The sequence below is a fragment of the Calonectris borealis genome, chromosome 2, assembly GCF_964195595.1.
Source record: "Calonectris borealis chromosome 2, bCalBor7.hap1.2, whole genome shotgun sequence".
In the NCBI taxonomy this organism is placed as follows: domain Eukaryota; kingdom Metazoa; phylum Chordata; class Aves; order Procellariiformes; family Procellariidae; genus Calonectris; species Calonectris borealis.
This window is the reverse complement of record NC_134313.1, coordinates 24318093-24336514: the sequence shown is the minus strand read 5'-3', so window position 1 is coordinate 24336514 and position 18422 is coordinate 24318093. Positions and strand designations below refer to the sequence as shown.

General features: G+C 46.2%; 1 protein-coding gene and 1 long non-coding RNA gene across 2 annotated transcripts in view; one reads left to right on the top strand and one right to left on the bottom strand.

The window, feature by feature from the left end:
* The window catches only part of YWHAZ (tyrosine 3-monooxygenase/tryptophan 5-monooxygenase activation protein zeta), a 28141-nt gene extending 24555 nt beyond the window's left edge, over nt 1-3586 (bottom strand). Inside the window, exons 1-2 of the mRNA XM_075141343.1 lie at nt 3318-3586; nt 545-848 (exon numbers count right to left, since the gene is read on the bottom strand). Of these exons, the coding sequence (XP_074997444.1) occupies nt 545-838 (294 nt within the window). The 5' untranslated portion in view covers nt 839-848; nt 3318-3586. The remainder of the gene's footprint in view (nt 1-544; nt 849-3317) is intronic.
* A 4884-nt stretch (nt 3587-8470) lies between these two features.
* LOC142078596 (uncharacterized) lies at nt 8471-14666 on the top strand. Its single transcript, XR_012672285.1, has 3 exons — nt 8471-8767; nt 9544-9657; nt 13145-14666. It is a non-coding gene; the product is annotated as an uncharacterized LOC142078596 (long non-coding RNA).
* The last annotated feature ends 3756 nt before the right edge of the window (nt 14667-18422 follow it).

Sequence of the window (18422 nt, the reverse complement as noted above, 5' to 3'; positions counted from 1 at the left end):
CATTTAACTTGAACACCCTTTTAGTTTGCTACTAAAAATTTTAAGTTTAAGAGGGTATCACAGCATTTCTACTGCCTCTTCCTGCAGACAATTTTCTGCATGGCTGAGTCATAACTAACATTACATCATCTTATCCAGGGAGGGGCACAATTTCCGTAGAGTAAGAATTACCTCTTACAACTAGAGCAGCATATTAAAGTTGCAGAAATCAAAGCGATCTAGGATACAAAAATTGCACTGAGGGGGGAGGGTGGAGGAGAAAACCCCAAACTAAACCTGTATCTAGTTCAGCCTCAAAGAAATATGTTGACTTTTCATACAACAACGTTTCAACATGTCTCCAAATTCACTAACGATGATGATTTTTATATAAATAATCAATACATTAGAAGGAAAGAGAAGTCAGACTTTTTTTAAACCTTGTTCTTCAGAATATAGAAGACCACAGCTTTACTGACAGACTAGAAGTAGTCCCAGAGGGCCCAGCACCATTTAACCTGCAACTCTTAAGTAAGAATGAATCAACAGTTTCATTATTTCTCACCAGCACATCATTGCAGATGTCTCTTAGCTCAGTCTCAATTTTCTCTCTGTATTCTCGAGCCATCTGCTGTTTTTTCTCAGCGCCTTCCGTCTTTTGTTCAATACTTGAGACGACTCTCCAGGATGACCTACGGGCTCCTACAACATTTTTATAGGCAACAGAGAGAAGATTCCTCTCTTCGTTGGACAACTCAGCTCCTTGCTCAGTCACAGACTTCATGCAACTTGCCATGTCATCATATCTTTCAGCCTGCTCAGCCAGTTTGGCCTTCTGCACCAGCTCATTTTTATCCATGCTGATATTTCTAAAGAGGAAAAATAGTGAGGCATTATTCAGACATTGATCAAGGACAAAAGTGTTTTAACTTCATATGCAGAGCAACCATTCTCTAAGTAGTTTGGAACTGCAAGAGGTACAACTGAAACGCGGAACACAAGGCATACAAACACTCTATGCTCTAATACATGGATATGTGGATCGAAGACTTAAAAGTCACTGCTTTCTCCTGAAAAATTGTTAACTTTTAGAAGTATGTTATTATTTTAATAAATGCAAACAAAAGCATCCAAAGGTGAATTTAAAGCAAATCATTCCCATCTCCTGCACATAAACAATCCTAGTTCTTTGCCATCACTCTCTCATAAGACTACAGTCAAGCTGCAGCATCAACTGCATCCAATATAACAAAATTGACACAGAAAACGTCCAACAGTAAGTTCTTCACAGGAACAGACCAAATAAAGGCTGGACAAACAGTACCAGGCAACGCTCTGTGCCTTAACAGAATCTTACAGTTACGTGCAGAAAGACTTGGCACAGGGATCTGCAAATCAAATCCTACACTGGATGTTACAAAGTCATAATCCACCAAGTATCTAAATTTCAAGGTGTACACCCTTCAACAACGTTAGCTTTCTTTCCCAAAATGGGATACGGTCGACATTCTGAGCAAGGTACTGCTTCTCTGCCCGAGAGGCTATGCTTACAGAGACAAAAGGAAATTTTACTATTTAAAAACATTACTTCAACATCAGTATTTCAGATAACACAACCTGGCTGAGATGCTTCGTAACCTGCATCTTGTCAGCACTTGTAAAAAAATCAAGGTCCACTGAACAGGTTTTTTTTTTTTGGTACATCCTCTCTCACCCCCCATCCTTTTATGTATCTTGACTTGATCATTTTGAGGCCCTGGCAATATGCTTTGGGATACATCATCCTTTAAAGCTTGACTAGATTATTAAAGCAAGAACCAATTTTGGTCACGTATGCTTTATGTATTTCTATATGTTCCATACACAACAATCCAGCATCTTTAACCATCAAGCTTTTTGCCATTTTACGTGAAGTTACCACAAACAATAGCAGCATTATCTTCCATTTAGGAATAAATTAAGCACGTTTTAACATTCCAGTCACCTAAAAGGGAAAGTTTTAGTGGCTCCTACCCCCAGCACCGGGGCGCAAACTCAGCGGCTGTTCCGCAGCGTTTGCCAACGTGCGTTGAAAACTTGACCGCACGGAGAACAGCCGGTTAAGGAGCCATTTTAAGGCAAGGTTTTAGCTACGGTTATTTACCACCCGGTGTGATCAGGACGAGCGTGGTTAAAACGCCGGCCCCAACGCCGGTCTACCGGGCCACCAGGCTGCCCGCAGGCTGCTACGGCAGCATCCTTCCCGGGCGGCCAGTGGCGGCCGAGGGCGACCGCCCGCCGGCGCGGCGAGGGCTGGGCGCTGCCGCGATTCCCCCGCACGCGAGGTGACAGCAGAAAATGGAGCGGACCGGGGGAGGAGCGGGCGGCGCGGTTCCCCGGGGCGAGGAGGCACGGCCCCCCGGGGCGAGGAGGCACGCTCCGGGCCGCCCCTCCCGCCGCCCCTCCCCGCGCTGCGGCCGCCGCATCCGCCCGCCGCGGGGACACCGAGCGCCTCGCCGGCCGCCTTTGTCATGGCGGATCGGCGCCGGAGCCCAGCCCACTTCAGCGCGCGTTAATCCCGCTCACCTCCGCCCAGCGCCGGGGGCGGCGGTGGAGGAGGATGCCGCGTCCCCGCCCCGGCAGCGGCCGGACGAGGGGAAGCCCGCGGGCCCAGCCCCGGAGGACGCGGGGGAGAGGGGGCGGCGGAGGAGGAGCCCCCCCCGCCCCGTCCCGTCCCGTGGGAGACGCCGCTACCCCCCGAAACCCTCGGCCGGGACGGGGGGTGGGGGAGGATGGGCGGGGGACTGGGCGGAGGGGAGGGAAGCGAGTCCGACCGAGGGGCGGCCGCTGCGGCTCTTCCGCGCCCGGGCAGCGCTCCCGGCGGGAGACCACACCCAGCGGCGGCCGCCCGCGCCCCGCGCGCCGGCCGGCCCCCCGCCCCCGCCCGGCGGAGGCGGCGCCCCCCACCTCCCCCTCCCGCGCCCACGGGCGTGGGGTCGCCCCCGCCCGCCGCGCCACGGGCGGGGCCCTCACCTGCCGCCCCCTCCCCCGCCCCGCCGCCTCTTCCCCTCCCCCCCTCCCCGCCGGCGGGGAGGGGCAGCCGCGGCCTCACCTGCGCGGCCCCCGCCGCCCTCCGCAGCGGCCCCCGCAGGGCAGGCTGCTCCCGCCGCCCCGCTCCCTCCCCACGGAGCCGCCCTGCTGCCGCCGCCGGCGAGGCCGAAGGGGGGGTAGGGAGGGCTCGGCGCTGCCCGCCGGCCGCCTCGCTCGGCCCCCCAAGCCCCCGGGGGCGGGGGGCAGGGTCCCGGGGCGGCCGCCCGGCGCGGGGGCCGGAGGCGGGGCGGCGCGGCGGGCCCCGTTACCTGTGCGCGGCGGGAGCGCGGCGGCGGGTGTCTCGGGGCGGGCGGCCGGCGCGGACTGTGCCTGGCTCGCGGCTCGCTGCGCTGCAGCCTCTCTCCCAGCGCCACACACGGCGTCTCCGCCAATCACCGCGCCGCAACGCACGGGCAGCGCACCGCCCGTGACGTCAAGCGGGGCCATGGCAACGGCGAAGGCGCGAGCACGAGCCCGCGCCTCCCTCGGCGCGCCACAGGGTGGAGGCCTCGCCAACCGCCGCGGGCGCCGGCGGCGCGCGGGACGGCGGGACACGCCTAGAACCGGCGGCCCCGCCCGCGGGCGCGCGCCTCTGCCCCCGCCCTCCCCCTCGACTGCGGAGCCGAGCGGGGGGTGTGCGCGCTGCGGGGCTGCCGCAGGGCCGGGCCGGGCCGGGCCGGGGCGAGGCGGCGTCCCGCCCCCTCAGCCCTGGCCTCTGACACTCCGCCAGCCGCCTCTCGCGGCCCGGCCCGGCCCGGCCGCCGCCCGGCGGGGAGATCGGCGGTGGCGGAGCTGTCCCCGGGCCTGCGGCACAGGGCGCCGTGTGGAAACGGGGGGCACCACCTAATGCGGCCGCGGGTTGTGTGTGGGTGTCACCCCGCCCCGCCATTTACCGCACGCCCCAAGCGACCTCTCCTGGCTTTGTGTTTTCCACGCGGGCCGAGTTTTTCCAATTGAGCCCCCTCGCCAAGCCCCCGCGGGGCCTGGCTGAGGGTCCGGCACCGCTCCCCTTGCAGTGGAGGGCGGTGGGGGAGCCCCAGGGACCGTCCCGCTGCGCGTGGCTCTGTGTGACGGCCTGTGCGTGCCGACCAAGGCATCGGACCGCGTGCTGGGAACCTAATCCTGGACCAGGGATGTGAAGGAGGTTATGGGTTGGAAAGGCCCAGAAGAGCAGGCACAGGGAGCTTGGGCCGGAGCCCGGGGAGTGGCGGCAGGGCCCCGAGAGACCCTGCCTGGCACCGGTGGGGTGGAAACACAGCCGGGCTCTGCAGATGCAAACAGTCCTTTTGTAAGCCTCTCCCTTGGAAAGGCAAACGGACATTTCGGCCAGCACCACGCAAACGTTGATGAGAACGTGCTGACAGGAGTAGGAAGAGTATTAAAATAATAAATATAGCTGTTGTTGGAAATGGTTTTTTGAAAAAAGAGCGTTTCCCAAAGGTGTTCAAAGCCTGCATTCACTTGTCCCTTTTTGAAGAGCTTGCCCCAGCCTGATTCCCTGACTCAAGTAGGCGGCGGCCTGACCTCTCATACGCTTTCTCCTCGGCTCTGGGATCAGCGCTGTGTCACAGAATTAGAAATAAGATGGAGAATAATAAGATGGAGAAAGCACCTCGATACGGTTTTTGAAAAGGGTCAGGTAGGATAGAGGGGGGAGGGAGATTTTCTCTTCCAGACTCACGTTGTATCTGGCAATGCCACGAAACGGGAGCATCTCCAGCGGGAGAGGGAGCTTCCCCCCCCAGGGGCTTGCTCCAGACTCTAGTGCCTATGGGAGGCTCGGGTGAGCACTCCGCCCTATCCCTTTTCAGTGCCAGGTCTCATATAAAACCTCAGGCTTTGGCCACGTGGTCGGTTACCGTATCCCAGCTGTGGAGCCGTAACTGGAAATCAAGCGGCAGCAGCTTTCTGAGCGACTCCTGCTCGGATCACAAATAGTTGCTTGACTAATCGTTCAAAACAACTCATGCAGAAATAGCCACAGCGCAGGATGGGCATGTATTTATGTAGACAGAGTCATAAAAATCTGTTGGTAGGGCAGTATGTGGGAATAGCATAGGAAGAGTGAGGTGCTTGCTTCTCGGAAAGCAAGAGGAAGTTACGAATGTATTTGTGTTCTTGACAAGTGACTGGCCGGGACCAGGTTGGTACGGCACCAGAGAAAGCAGCGTCAACAGGTTCTCCTGCAGATGCGCTGCCTTCTGCCTCATGCTTCCTAGTCTTGCCTGAATGCCTCTCTCTGTCTTTTCCAGGCGCTTCTGGGGTAGCTTCTCGGCATGTTTCTTGTCTTCCTTCCTTCCACCTTGTGTGGATGAAGTGACTCTAGACCTGACAGTGCGATAAAATGACCAGAACAGGGGTTTTATTTCTAAATCTTCAAAACAACAATCCTGTGTTGTGACTGAATCAAAGGTGCTATTTTAAGCTCTGCATGACGAAGTTGGCTTTTTAAGAATAGGGCTTTTTTTCATTTACCCTTAAAATTGTATCATATAAAGAACAGTTACGTTTTCTGTGGTGACATTTTACCTATAGCATTGGCTTATGGATCTCTTACTACCCTTTCTCATGGCCTAAGATATATGTTGGGGTTTGCCATAATGTGTATTTTTCACCATGTAAGTTTTGTCCAGCAACTTCTGTTGTCTTAGACATTGATTTAACAGTGGGGTATTTTTTTTTTTTTTTGATTTCTCATCAGTTCTAGTGCCTTCCATTTACTCCAAGGTTTAATGAATTTCACTCACGTTCCTGTGGAATATTGCTGGAACGCTTGTGAAGAGAGCTAAAAAAAAGCAAAGTGGGCAATACTGGGTAGAGCAAAGCTCACCAAAATTTACTAGCTGTGTCAGGTGAGAACATCACTGTTGCTTAATTTAAATGTGAAGAAGAATATAACCTTCCTTTTTACTTCCCCAGTGATGCTTTCTTGAGGTGTACAGATACAGAGGAGTTCATTTTTGAAACAAGCATCGTAAGGCTCGCGTTCATAATGTATTCCAATACACAATGCTTCTTCATCTTATCTGTTTTTATTTTTTATCATTATTTTCCACTTTAGGAAGCAATAGGAGGAGAGCTTGAGAGCTGTACTTGAACACAGATGGTATGATGGCACAGCATTTGCTGCAACTTGCTTCAAGTTATGTTACAGGGTTCATTTTTAACATAAGCTTTAAACCTTTATTTTGTAGAAAAGGCTCATTGAAATGGCAACCACCCAAATATAGACTATATGTTTTCAGAGGTACCTAATATTTTGTGGTAACACGATGAAAAATTAACTGATACAGGAAAAACAATAATCCTTAAAAGTGCATAAAGAATCCAGACTGGAGCATATGATAGATGAAGCACAGGTATGTATTGCTTTTTGATATCTCCAGGAAATACAGGGGAACCCTTGTGAAGTAGGGTACAATACTGTAGGCAGTGTTAATAGTTTTGTGGAAGGAAAACATCAGCCTTTCCATTCACTCCTTTCCATTATTTCTGGTTTTGGAGTGAATGGAACATCTCCAGCAACAACCCTAATTGCCACTAACCATAGTTTTTGTTTGCTAACAGCCCCATATGTCAATAGATGCTGCACTCGTTCCCCTTTAAGTGGGCTATTTTTGCCAAACACCATTTCCACTCCTCTGGATTTCATGAATGCTGCCATTTGAAACAGATCCAAGGAATTAGACATTACTCACCTTTGCATATGCTGTCTCTTGAACAGATACTCTCCTGCTGTCTTCTATTCTTATATTTCCTGCACTTTTCCCCCAGTGTGGAATGTTTTATTTTGTCTTGCTTATTGCAGTTTTGACCAGGGAACTTTGTCTCTTAAAAAGACAGGCTTTAAGCGGTTTCCCTTTCCTTCAAATGCATTTTCCCTGCTGCTCTCCATACAGCTTTTTGTTCGATGACTTGCACTTTCACTATCTCAGACTGTCAGGCGTACTTGTCGGCAGCTAGGAGCAAAAACTCATTTGTAGAGTTAGACATGTTTGCATATGAAAGCATATATATGCATGTTTATTTACATTGCTTCTCTCTTTCTTATATGAGAGAAAGAAATTGAGGGACGGGGGCGGGGGAGAAAATTACCCCAGATATCTTTTATTCTCCCTTTAACACAGCATTTAGTTCTTTCTTCTTCCCTCTCATCCTTTCTTCTGTAAGTGTTTAGTTATTCTTCCCTGTGCCTAACCATATTTAATTAAAAGTGGATGGGTAGCGAGGCAGGGTTATCCACGCACTAGAGAGGACGGCAGGATTTTTGGGGGGTTACCCTCACATGGGCCAGGGAAGGCAGTCCAGGAAGTCCGTAGGAATAGCTCTTAAAAGTCGGCAAACACGGTCAGGACTGGAAGGCGCAGCGTTGGTTGCTCTCGGTGCTAACCAGGCTGCTGCTAGAAAATGGAGATCTGCTGATTGACTGTTTTTTTCCTGGGAACAGGAAAATGAGGAAAGGCAGCCTAGCAAAGGGCATTTCTCCGGAGACCAGGAGATGATTCTGCAAATTTATGGCCTGCTGGGGAAAAAAAGAAGAGTTGGCAGCTCTGTCGTGTGCTCTCCTGCTGTCAGGAGCTACTTTTCTGAAAGCTGCTTGCTCAAAATCCTGACTGTTGTGACTTTCTTACATACCTGTCTGTGCTGATTCTCAGACTACATGATTATACTGTATATAGGAGTATCCTTACGCAGCCTTTGTGTGCTTCTGTAGGGCTTTGAGCTTCTCTTCCCCCACGTAGCAAAAGCAAGATCGTCGGAGTGTTACCACCTTTCTGGAATAAAACACTTACTAACATTTTTAGGAATATGTCCTAGCTATCTTTATTTCTTTCCGTGGCCACAGCCTGTGATTTACAAGCCAAACTTCAAGCTTTGCGCAAGGGAATGAAATATTTCATTCCTTTCCTTTGTAATCTGATTGTGCTTTTGGATCGTCCTCAGGACACTCTTGTAGGTTGACCCAACTGAGAGATTTTAGTGAAGGATGGATGCATTTTAGATTTTCTTTTCTTTTTGTTCCTTTTTTCTCCCCCAGTGGTCTAAAATGAGTCAGATTCTGACTCTGTGTCAGGTGCCAGTGATAAAACATGTAAATTGTGGATAAGGCTGCTATTTTCCATCACTAGTGGAAAGTAGTTAGAGCTGCTGGATCTCACATGGCCTTTCTGCCTCATCGAAGATGTCCTGAGAACCTTCTCTAACCGCCTCACCTGTCTGCCCATAGTCTAGTTTTATAAAAAATGACACATTTAGCTGAAGAGTCAAAGTGAGTCCTGCTTAAGTAATCCTGTACCTTGGATTAAAAACCTGAAATTATTCTTGATGTGGACTAGTTTAAATATATATATATATTAGCGAGTTAGTGCATGACTGGAAGTGTCCCCAAGGATGATTCCTCAGATTCGTCCATCAATACAACGCAAAGATCATTTTCACAAAAATAATTTTAAAATGTTTGCAAACATCTTGTCACCAAAGTGGCAAGTATCCAAGAAGGATGTCAGGATACCCACCAAATAAATGGCATAGAAGTGATGAATTGTAAGTTAGCACATGGCTTCATTCTGAAAAAAGTGATGTAAAATGGCAACTTCCTTCACAGAACTTGTCACCAAATGATGAAGATAAATCAGCACTGCTCTTTACTTCCCTACTGACCTTTCTGAGAAAGGAAGCTAGACACTCTTCCTTCTTGTTTAGAAAAAGCTCCAGAAAGGTATGAAAGACTTAAGTCATTAAAAAGCTGAATTTAATCTAAATAACTTTTATTTCTGACATTTAGTGTACAAGATGGGGGCGAACATCAGTACCTGGCCGCGCTTGAAGGGCTGCAATAACTTTCAGTAACCAGTTAGCTGGAAGGAGGGTTTGAGAGGTCTGGGTTTCAAGGCTGTTATGTATAAAATGTAGGTCCATATATGGATCTTATTTAGTTCCTTTCATTGTAGTGTTTGAGTGCGTCAGTGACATCTGAGCACCTATATATTGAATGTAAAAGTGTGAAAATTCTTGAATTGTTGAGAGCTCATTTTGAAAACGGGCAACTTGGCATTGCTTTGGGTGTATCTACTTTCCCATGGAAAATTCAGTTTGTTTCTGTGTTGCACCTCAGTTGATTTTACAATATTAGATGCAAACTCAAAAGCTGCATGGAAGAACAAAGTTCATCACTCTTGAATAAGATTGATTAATCAGACTATTTTGAGATGCAGCTAGGGAGCATTTTAGGGATGCTGCTGCAGTCATCAGAACCGTGAAGAAATCAAAGGAAATATCCCCAACCATCAGCAACAAAAAGGAGATTTAACAAGAGTCTTTGAAAACATTTGGCTAGACAGAGGCCTGCAAGTGGAATATATGTGGTTTATATATTATGTTTTTATTATATTCTCATTCCTAACCGATTGCCCAATACTGAGGTATTTGTGTGTCTTCCAAAGAGATATTGAAAGAGCATACCACATATGTTTTCTTCTCCATTTCTCCCTACAGGAAGCAAGACGGATGGTGCCAAAACGGGCGTGCTTTGTCCTGGGATGCGTGAAGGCAGTTGGCCACCCGCTCCGCTAGGAGCACCGACTGAACGTGGGTCCTCCGGGGCTGGAAGTACGAGTTCAAGTGAATTTAATATGGTGTTGATAAATTAACTGTGCATCGGTCTTACCCTGGTGCTCCACACAGGACTGAATTACGCCCTGAATTACTGAATCCTGAGTAATTCCGTTGGTTTATAGATGAAAACAGATCTTTTCTTTTTGCAGACAATAGCCATTGGGATTTGGGAACTTGGAACTCTTTTTAGCTTGTATTCATTTCCATTATGTGTAACTGCTCTTGAGTGAGCACGATAAAACTTAAAAAGTGTTACCAGAAGAGACAGGATGTCTTGAAGCAAACTTGAGACTAACATCATTCTATTATACCTACTTTGATTTATTTTTGGACTTATTTTTTATTTATTTGAGCTTACTAGCTAACGTTATTTTAACGTTGATTGTCAGGAAAAAGGCTCCATAATGTCTTGTTTCAAATCGGTTCTGCCACTTAATTTCAGACCTTCTATCTTCTACGCATTTATCCTGAGTTAGTTTGTCTGATTTTTTTTTAAATGATAAATTATTCTTTAGAAATATACAGTAATAATATTTCTTTAGAAATATACAGTAGCTGTTAGAGTTGAAGGCATCAGAAAAATGCCAAAGTGCAAGTTACCAGTCTCATAGGGTACGCCCCGAGGATTTCTGGAGGACCTCAAAAACGAAATAGTGTAGCTGCTACAGGATATATGCAAACTCTCACTATAAACATTTGCCGTTAAAAGGATCAATGGGTAACATACTGAACCTGTATTTCTGAAAGGTAATCCAAGGAATTATTAATACAGTGAATTCTGTATTAGATGATCATTTGAAGTTCTACTTAAAAATGGAATGATACAGCACCTCAAAGATCATTTTATGAGGTGATCTAAGAAACGATAATTTCTAGAGTAGAAATATCTGTCTCATCAGTCTCTTACTGGTATCTGAGTCGTTCAAGAGCGGTATGGATGAAGGAGAACTTACTACTATATTCTATTTAGGTTTTCACAAGCCCTTGGTAAAATTGTCACAACAGGCTACTAAAGAAATTCAGGATGTAGTTTTACAAGGGAAGATTAGGCCCCTAAATATGTATTTAAGTAAATTCATTCAAGTTATAGGCATTAATAGCATTTCTAACCTTAAAGGTTTTCTTAATGCAGTAGGAACTTACATTTTCGCTGGTAAAATCGCTCAGTTCCCTTGTTTTTGCTGCCGAGCATGTGCAAAACCATCTTGACAGCTCCAGGCTGCTAAGCCCCAAAGAAATACATAAAATAAGCATTTTCTTGCAAGTTTCCTCTCAACTGCCTGTCAACTTCAGTTATGCATCCCAGCAACCAATTTCAACTCATTTTATTTTATCCTGACTACATTTATCACAATTTATTTTATATTCTTGATAGGATATTGAAAGAGGCTCTCAGGGCCACAGATTGCTGCTGAAATGTTAGACAACATTTGGCATGAACAGGATCAGAAATTAAAAACTGGCATTTTTTAGCCTGGTTGCCTTTGAAATGAGGTTTATGAGATTGTGTTGTTTATCTCTCTGTACATTCAGCAATTCTCCTTAAAAACTTTGGGACCCAATTTCAACCAAATTTGAAAGATGAGCTGAAATCTCAAGATAAATAAGGTCTGTGAAAAACTGCAGCTGTACAGAGGACAAAGCACGTAATTAAATGCCTGCGCTGTGGAAAAGGCAGGTGGAAGCCAGCCTTTATATAGCGATTGAGAGCCGCCAGCCTGCCAGAGTATGCTCAAAGATTTTTGATTGAGCATAGCATGTGCCCTATATGGAGAGTGGGTTTCGGAAGAGAACCTGAGGTTGTTATGGCAGAGGAGATTTTGGGAGACAAAGAACACAAGTCCATTAAAACAATCAATCAAACCCCGCCTTGTTTGTTTTATTTCTTGCAGAGCAACTTGATTCTCTTGCCCTGCCTCTTCTTCCTCCTTCCCACCCGGAACACCTTTTTTCCTCCCAGAATCTCCAGAGTCTGTTGCTATCTTTGTATTCCCCTTGCTCACCTAGCTTAGCATCAATTCCTGTAACTTAACCGGCCTAAGAATTCTGTCTGATTTAGTAATGAGGTCTCAGATATACCCTGGTGGGAGCCAGTTAATGGCTGTTTCTTCATCCAAAAAGTTCAACCGGGCTGTTAGGATGTGCTCATATCAATAGCTGTAACAAAGCTAATTGATACTGACCTCTTTGCATCCTGACTAGAGAATCTCCTGCTTTGGTATTTATACTCACCAAACATTTGTGGATTCTGATTGTGCCCCCCTGCCAGCTACCTGACATTTTAAAGATCCAGCCATTCTGTGGTGGGACTAGTGAATCTAGTTTAAAAGAAGCTGACTAGAATTAGGCGAATGATTTTTTTTTTAAATCTATAGACACATTTCAAATTGTATATCCAACCCAACATCACAATGTTTTTAGACTATTCCTGTAAGGTATGGAGGCTTACGACTGTCCTGCAGGGTCTGTATTGCTCTAAAAAACCGTGTGAGAGTTGTATATTTTACAAATTAGCTGGAGAAACAAAGAAAAATGCCTTGTCTCCTTTTTGTCTTTTCTGTCAGGTTTTTCCTCAAGATGGATACCTTATCTAGCATGGAAAGTTTTTGTAGCTCTTCTCTGGTCAATTATCTAAACAGGACACAATTGAGCTGATGTCAAAACAAAGAATAGACACATACATAGTACTGGGCCGTGATAAAAGCTGCTCTTCTGCACAACTTCCCAGCTCGTGAAACCTGTCTGGTTTTGCATAATAGATAAGCCCCAGGAAGTATAAAATTAGTGGGAGTGCTTGCAGTGGGGCCAAGTTACAGTTTTACAGTCGTTTAAAGGTCAGCAGCAAACTGACATCTACACCCAGTCCTGCAGGATAAGGCTCTGTAGGGACAAAGCTCTCAGGCAAACGTCCACATGATGTGCCTGTGGCCGTATGGAGAACCTGAAGCCGGATAAGGGGCCGAGATCCCACCCTGTCACTTGCAAACCAGCTCTGGAGTTACCAAGCCAATCTTTCTTGTCATTTATCTAGGGCAGACTTTGAAACCTAAGCCTTGAGGAAGGATTTTTGAAGCAAAAACTCTGGGCCTAAGGTCTCACAGGGCAGGTACTCTTTTTTCCCCCAACTTCTGGATTCTCTTTTTCTTACTACTTAACTTGAAAATGAGGTTTCGATGAGAAGAAAGTTAAACTGCTGAAGGGGACTACCAAGTTTATGGATGTTATTATCTCTCAAATAGTTAATGTCTCACTTCTCAGTTAAACTTTTTTTTTTTTCCAAACTTGGCAGGCTTCTGCATAGGCTAATTAAGAGTGCAACTAGGCTGTAATCAAATGATCTCTGTGATACAATAAGCAGCATGTGAGCAGCAATAATAGCAGTACACTAACTTCAGAATGCTGTGAGTTCCTCTGAGCTTCGCCAACAGATTTGTTGATCAGCTCCAGATTTTACAATGTCATTTTTCTTCTTCTTTAACAGAAAAACTGTCACCAGAGCTGGTTACAGCTCACGCCTGCAAATGCAAAAAGTTGTATGGAGACAACAGCGCACAGGAAGACTTGCTAGGCCATGGATTAAGATGCGTACCACTGCCAATTTTCAGAGAAGATGGTTTGCACAAGGAAAGATCAGAACTCAAAAGCAGAGATAGGGTGCTCTTCTAAGGAGAATAGGTGGAAGGACAAGATTTGGGGGAAAAAACTAAATCCAAAAACCCTAGTGTAGAAAATGTTCCACCTGCTGTGAAAATAAAAAGGAAGGAGGGTATTAAAAGAAGTCTGAGGCGTATCTAGTTTCAGAATTTGGCTGAAGAAAAAGAAGCAATAAAAATCACTACTACAAATGAAATCCATAGATGTTCTTAAAGGATGTAAAGATCTGTACTGCATCCTGCAAATATTGGAAAAGCAATGGGGTGAGGATGTTAATATGAAGATTATAAGACAAGGTGGAGGTTCAGAAGTGTCCAGCTGGAGCTATGGTTCGTGTTCAGGCAGGAAGTTCTCGCAATGTCCTGAACTCCACGGAGCGTGCTTAAATCCACGAGGCAGTGCTGTATACGCTACAGCTACTCAGCACTGAACAAGAAACTCTCCAAACTATTTGTTTTCTCCATCTTCTACAGATACTTGGTGATGAGGCAAACATGGTTAGGAATTCTCTTTCTGATGAAAATTTTAAGCTCTTGGTGCACAGGTACTTGATCTACAATACCAAACCTACCCCTCAAACAGCTGGACGCAAACTTGGGGAAGACTTTTCCTGCAGATTCTCGGGTAACAAGCTAGCTTGACATACGTGTACCTCAGCTGTAAATCGAGAAGCTTCTCCTGGCACTCGTGCAGCGTGCCACTCCCAGGAAGATCTGGGAGTTTTGCTAGGCATGTCCTGCCCCCGGCTCACACGGTCCCTGGCACCACTCCGACGTTCACAGAACAATTTATATCTCCGGCATATCACCTCTCCAAGTAAGTAAGGCGTAGCAGCTCAAAGGATGTTCAGAGGGCTCTTCAATACATTCATTTGAATAAACACAGCACTAAAGCGCGCTTTTTCTATGCCTTGGTGCTTTGCCACCAACCAAAAATCCGCCCCCCCCACCATGATCTTCCTCCCACAGACCAGCCTTGCTGCTGATTTTGGCCTGCTCCTCCCTTCCCCAGCGAGCTTCTTGCTCTGACAAATTCTCCGTTGGCAACAATAGCTCCTGCTGGGTTCCTCCCAGTCTGTGGTCATGGCTACTGGGGTGTGAAGTGTTCTGCCCACCTGAGTCAGAAATGCTCGGCAGCTCCGCTGACAGCATAACAGAGAGCAAGTCATCAGCTGAATTGTACCCAGCCATTGCAACTCTCTCAGCCGAAACGGCTGGATGTGAGAATACCTGGCCCGAACACTGCAAACTCTCAAATTTTTCAGCTCTAACAGCCTGCAAACTGCTTCAAATTTATGAATCCATCCTGCACATAATTTAAAAGCGCATTTTCTTCAGAGGAAAAATAAATTGCAAAAATAAAAATGTTTCTCTACCTAAAAATGAGCCTGTGTTATGTTTTAGGAGTGGAAAAGAATCCTCAAACTAGATTACAAAAATACACAGTATATTATTTTGATTACAGTTGTTCTAACTGAATATTTTTACAGATCTGAAAATGTTCAAAGGCATTTAAAAATAAAGGAGGCACATTTTTTTCTTGCTCCTAGGGCTTTAAAATCTAACTTCTATCTCCATGTTTGCTAGAGATCCTCTTCTCTACTTTTATACCGAGCTTCCTAAGTAAGATACTGTTTTTCTTGGTTTTTTTTGGGGAGGGTCTTAATTAATCTGAATGAAACACTTTCACAGAAGGTTGGCTGCTGAGCCCACAAAACCATTGATATTGCAAAACCAGCGTTTGTGAGAGGGGCAGCACCAGCGGGGGCTTGTTCTGTAACCTAGTGGGGGGTATCTTTGCTGGACCAAGCGCATGTGCTCTTTTCGTGTCGCAACACCTGTTGCATCTTCCTTGGAGCATATGTTCGTTACTGTCAAGTTAACGACCCTGTGCAGTTGGCTGCCTGCAATGCTGAAGGGAATGCCTTTTATCAGGTTGGGGGGCATTAACACATGGTTTCCTGGTGGAGATGAACACGGCAGGTTTCTGCGTATGTTTGTTTCTTCCCATCTTGTTTTTATGGTGAAGTAAGTCATCATTGTTATCTATAGGGTGGTTTCAGTTTTTCACCATACTGCTTACTGCTGCAAGGAAGGTGCTAGGGAATCCACAAAAAGGTAATCTGAGTTTGTTTATTTTACACAGGAATAATCACCAGATAATACACAGAAGTAGTCCTTAGGACACAGAGCAGAACCAGATCTCCTCGCCCTCGGCTGTGAGCTCTGGCCAGCAGACCAGCAGGCTGCAATTGCTCTCAGGATCAAAGGTCTGTCATTAATTTTTGGACAAATATGGCAAATTTTTAGCAGGAGCCAAAGGTCCCCTTGTGGAACCTGATAGCAAGAGTGTGTCCTGAAGAAATGGGTTTGTCTTCTCTCAGATGGAGGGGTGAATTGAATCTGTGTCCTGGGTGAATGCCCTTCCCACTGAAGTGCTGGGTTAAGGTGATGGGGAAGAGAAGGTTGGCAACTTCATTCACTGTTTGAAAGGAAAACATGATACCTGCTTGCTCTTCTCCCAGCTCCATCTTCAGAAGAAGCAACTGGCTTTTAACCCCTGGCAAAGAGAGATCCTTCCCTGCAACCTGGGTGCAGGCAGAATGAAGACGCACCATTGGAGAGATGGTGCAGGGGATCTGGAGGCCAGGCCTGTGCATGCTGAAGCAACAGCGTCTTCAGGAGACAACTGGCATGGCTCCGATGGGGCTGTGTCGTGCACAGCAAGTAGAGAAGGTATCCCTCTACGTAGGCAGAGGGCCTGTCCTCCGGGAAGTACCAAAATCTTGCCAGAACTTGATATGAGGTGGGTGGGGAGAAAAGGAAGGTTTCCGTGTTTTACGCTGAAACAACATGCATATTTACAAGCCTCCGTGTTCACGGTCTTTCTTCCTGTGCTCCATATAAACAGGAGTCAGTCCCAGTCAGAAGGCAGCTGTGTATGGGATGGGCTGTGGGTTGCTATTGTTATTTCCATAACACTTGCGTGTGAAGATGTCAACCTGTGCTGAGACCCAGTTAGGCTATAAACACAGCAAGCTGGAATCCCTTGGAGAAACAGAAAGATAGATGACTTGCCTGCAGTCAAACGTAAGTCAGTGGCAAAAATAGTACCTGGTCTTTGGACTGAAAAACCGGCATGGAATCATCCTGGTTTGTCTTGCGCTTCCCGCAGCTTGCAGGCGGATGTGAATATGTTGGGCTGAATTGGGATCTGTTGGATCTAATTGAGCCTTAATTATAATACATTAAACAATTAAAATAATGAAGATCAGGCACAATCAAATTTCAAAACAAAGAGATTTAGGAAGATTAGACTGTTAAAACTGTACAGATGATGCCATTAATCTTGGAGGAAGTCCAACATAAACGATACAATATCTAGCCAGCCGGGAAGATGGCAAACTGGAGGTAATATCAGGCTCCCAGCATGAAGTATAAGGCAGTAAATGGGTTTTCCCCTCCCATTTTACAGCTTTATTTTTAGGCAAGAGCAAAATACTGAACATATCAAAACATGTATGCGTGCACATATAACATAGGTGTGATGCCTGTGAGTCACACAAATTTGTGGACTTCGAGGAGGCAGGGAGTTCACAGCTTGAAACGCTTGGTGAATTATACATACTATTATACTTCCCATTTATGTTTTTAAGAGTTATTCTGTTATTTATAGTAACTTTAGCACTGAGGAAGCTGGCTTTAACTGACAACTCCGGGAGCAGATGTTGTTCTTTGTCCATAAAACAGGTACAGCACTTCAGGAGATGAGAGGGGGCTTCGGGCCCCACGCTCATTCCTTTCCCAGCCTCTCCAGGGATCTCATCATCACTGTTATCAACAGTAATGCGTTTATGACACTTTGTCATTTGTGAGAAGAACCCGCTCTGTTGTTCGCATGAAGCCAGCCTCCCCCCAGGAAACCAAAAGCTGGTGGAAGGTCCTGGAGCCCGGGCACAAAGCCATGGGGAAGGAGTGCTGCAAAACACCCCGAAGCTGTTTTTTTGGAGGCAGAGCACGGGGAAGAACAATATGTAACAGTTGACAATGGAAAAGCAGGTAAATGTGACCAAAAGCCTGGCCTGCAGTTCACAGGTAAAATGATTCTACCAGAAAAAGAAATTCTTTTTAAAAAGCCGAAGAACAAAGACATCTGAGGCCTCCTCTGGGAAATAAGGATGAGCAATCTAAACTGCGGGTTTTCTTTGTATAATCGAACACTGTATTCCTGAAGGGATCTTTTTATTTGGTTCTTTGCTCTCTCTGATTCCTCTCGACAATGTACACAAGCTGCAGTACAGAAAATAGAGATAGTCAGAGAGAGATAACACTGTGCCGAGAGAATTTAATTAATAAGTCCTTGTGGGACTGTGGGTAACTATGGAAAGAATGGAGGAAGATGAGCAAAAAGAAATCCTCCTAATGTCTGAATGTATTAAAAATTTCATTGAAAGAAAGCAAAAGAGGCACCAAAAGGAGTTTATAATTCTTGGAAAACCTAAAAAAGAATATTAGGCAATGTATTCTCTTTTCTCTTTCAATTTTGCTTTAGACAAACTTAGAACTGCGCCACTTTCAGGGAGGAGAACTTAGGCCAAGGGTTTAGCAATAGACATCTGAAGACCTCAGAAAAAGCAAGGGACTGGGGAAACAGAACAAAAGAAAACACTCACTCTTTTTCAACAACCACCACCTTTTACAGTCCTTCATGTGAAGTCCTACATGGGCGAATGCCACGCACACCGAGATGCAAATGCTAGATACCCATTGCTCCACAGCAGGCAGTAGATAGACAACAGCAATGCTGCTTAATTTCAGGCTGACCCAGGAACGAAAGATTTTTGGCATACTGATCTTGACCTCTCTCTTCTGTCCTGTCAGCTGTTACTTCCCAGTGCCCTTGGGCTGGCTGAATTTGCTCTTGCTGATGGCCTTTATATAGTTCCCTTCCCTGCCCTGGTACTTGTGTTGAAGTTGGGCTTTTAGGTCTTGGGGTAGATCTTGGAACTGCAGATTAAATTCACATATTCCTGCTTTTATTAGAAGCTTTGCTGAGGTCCAGAAGTTGCTGGAAGCCTGATACTCTCCACCATTTACTGGCTGTGA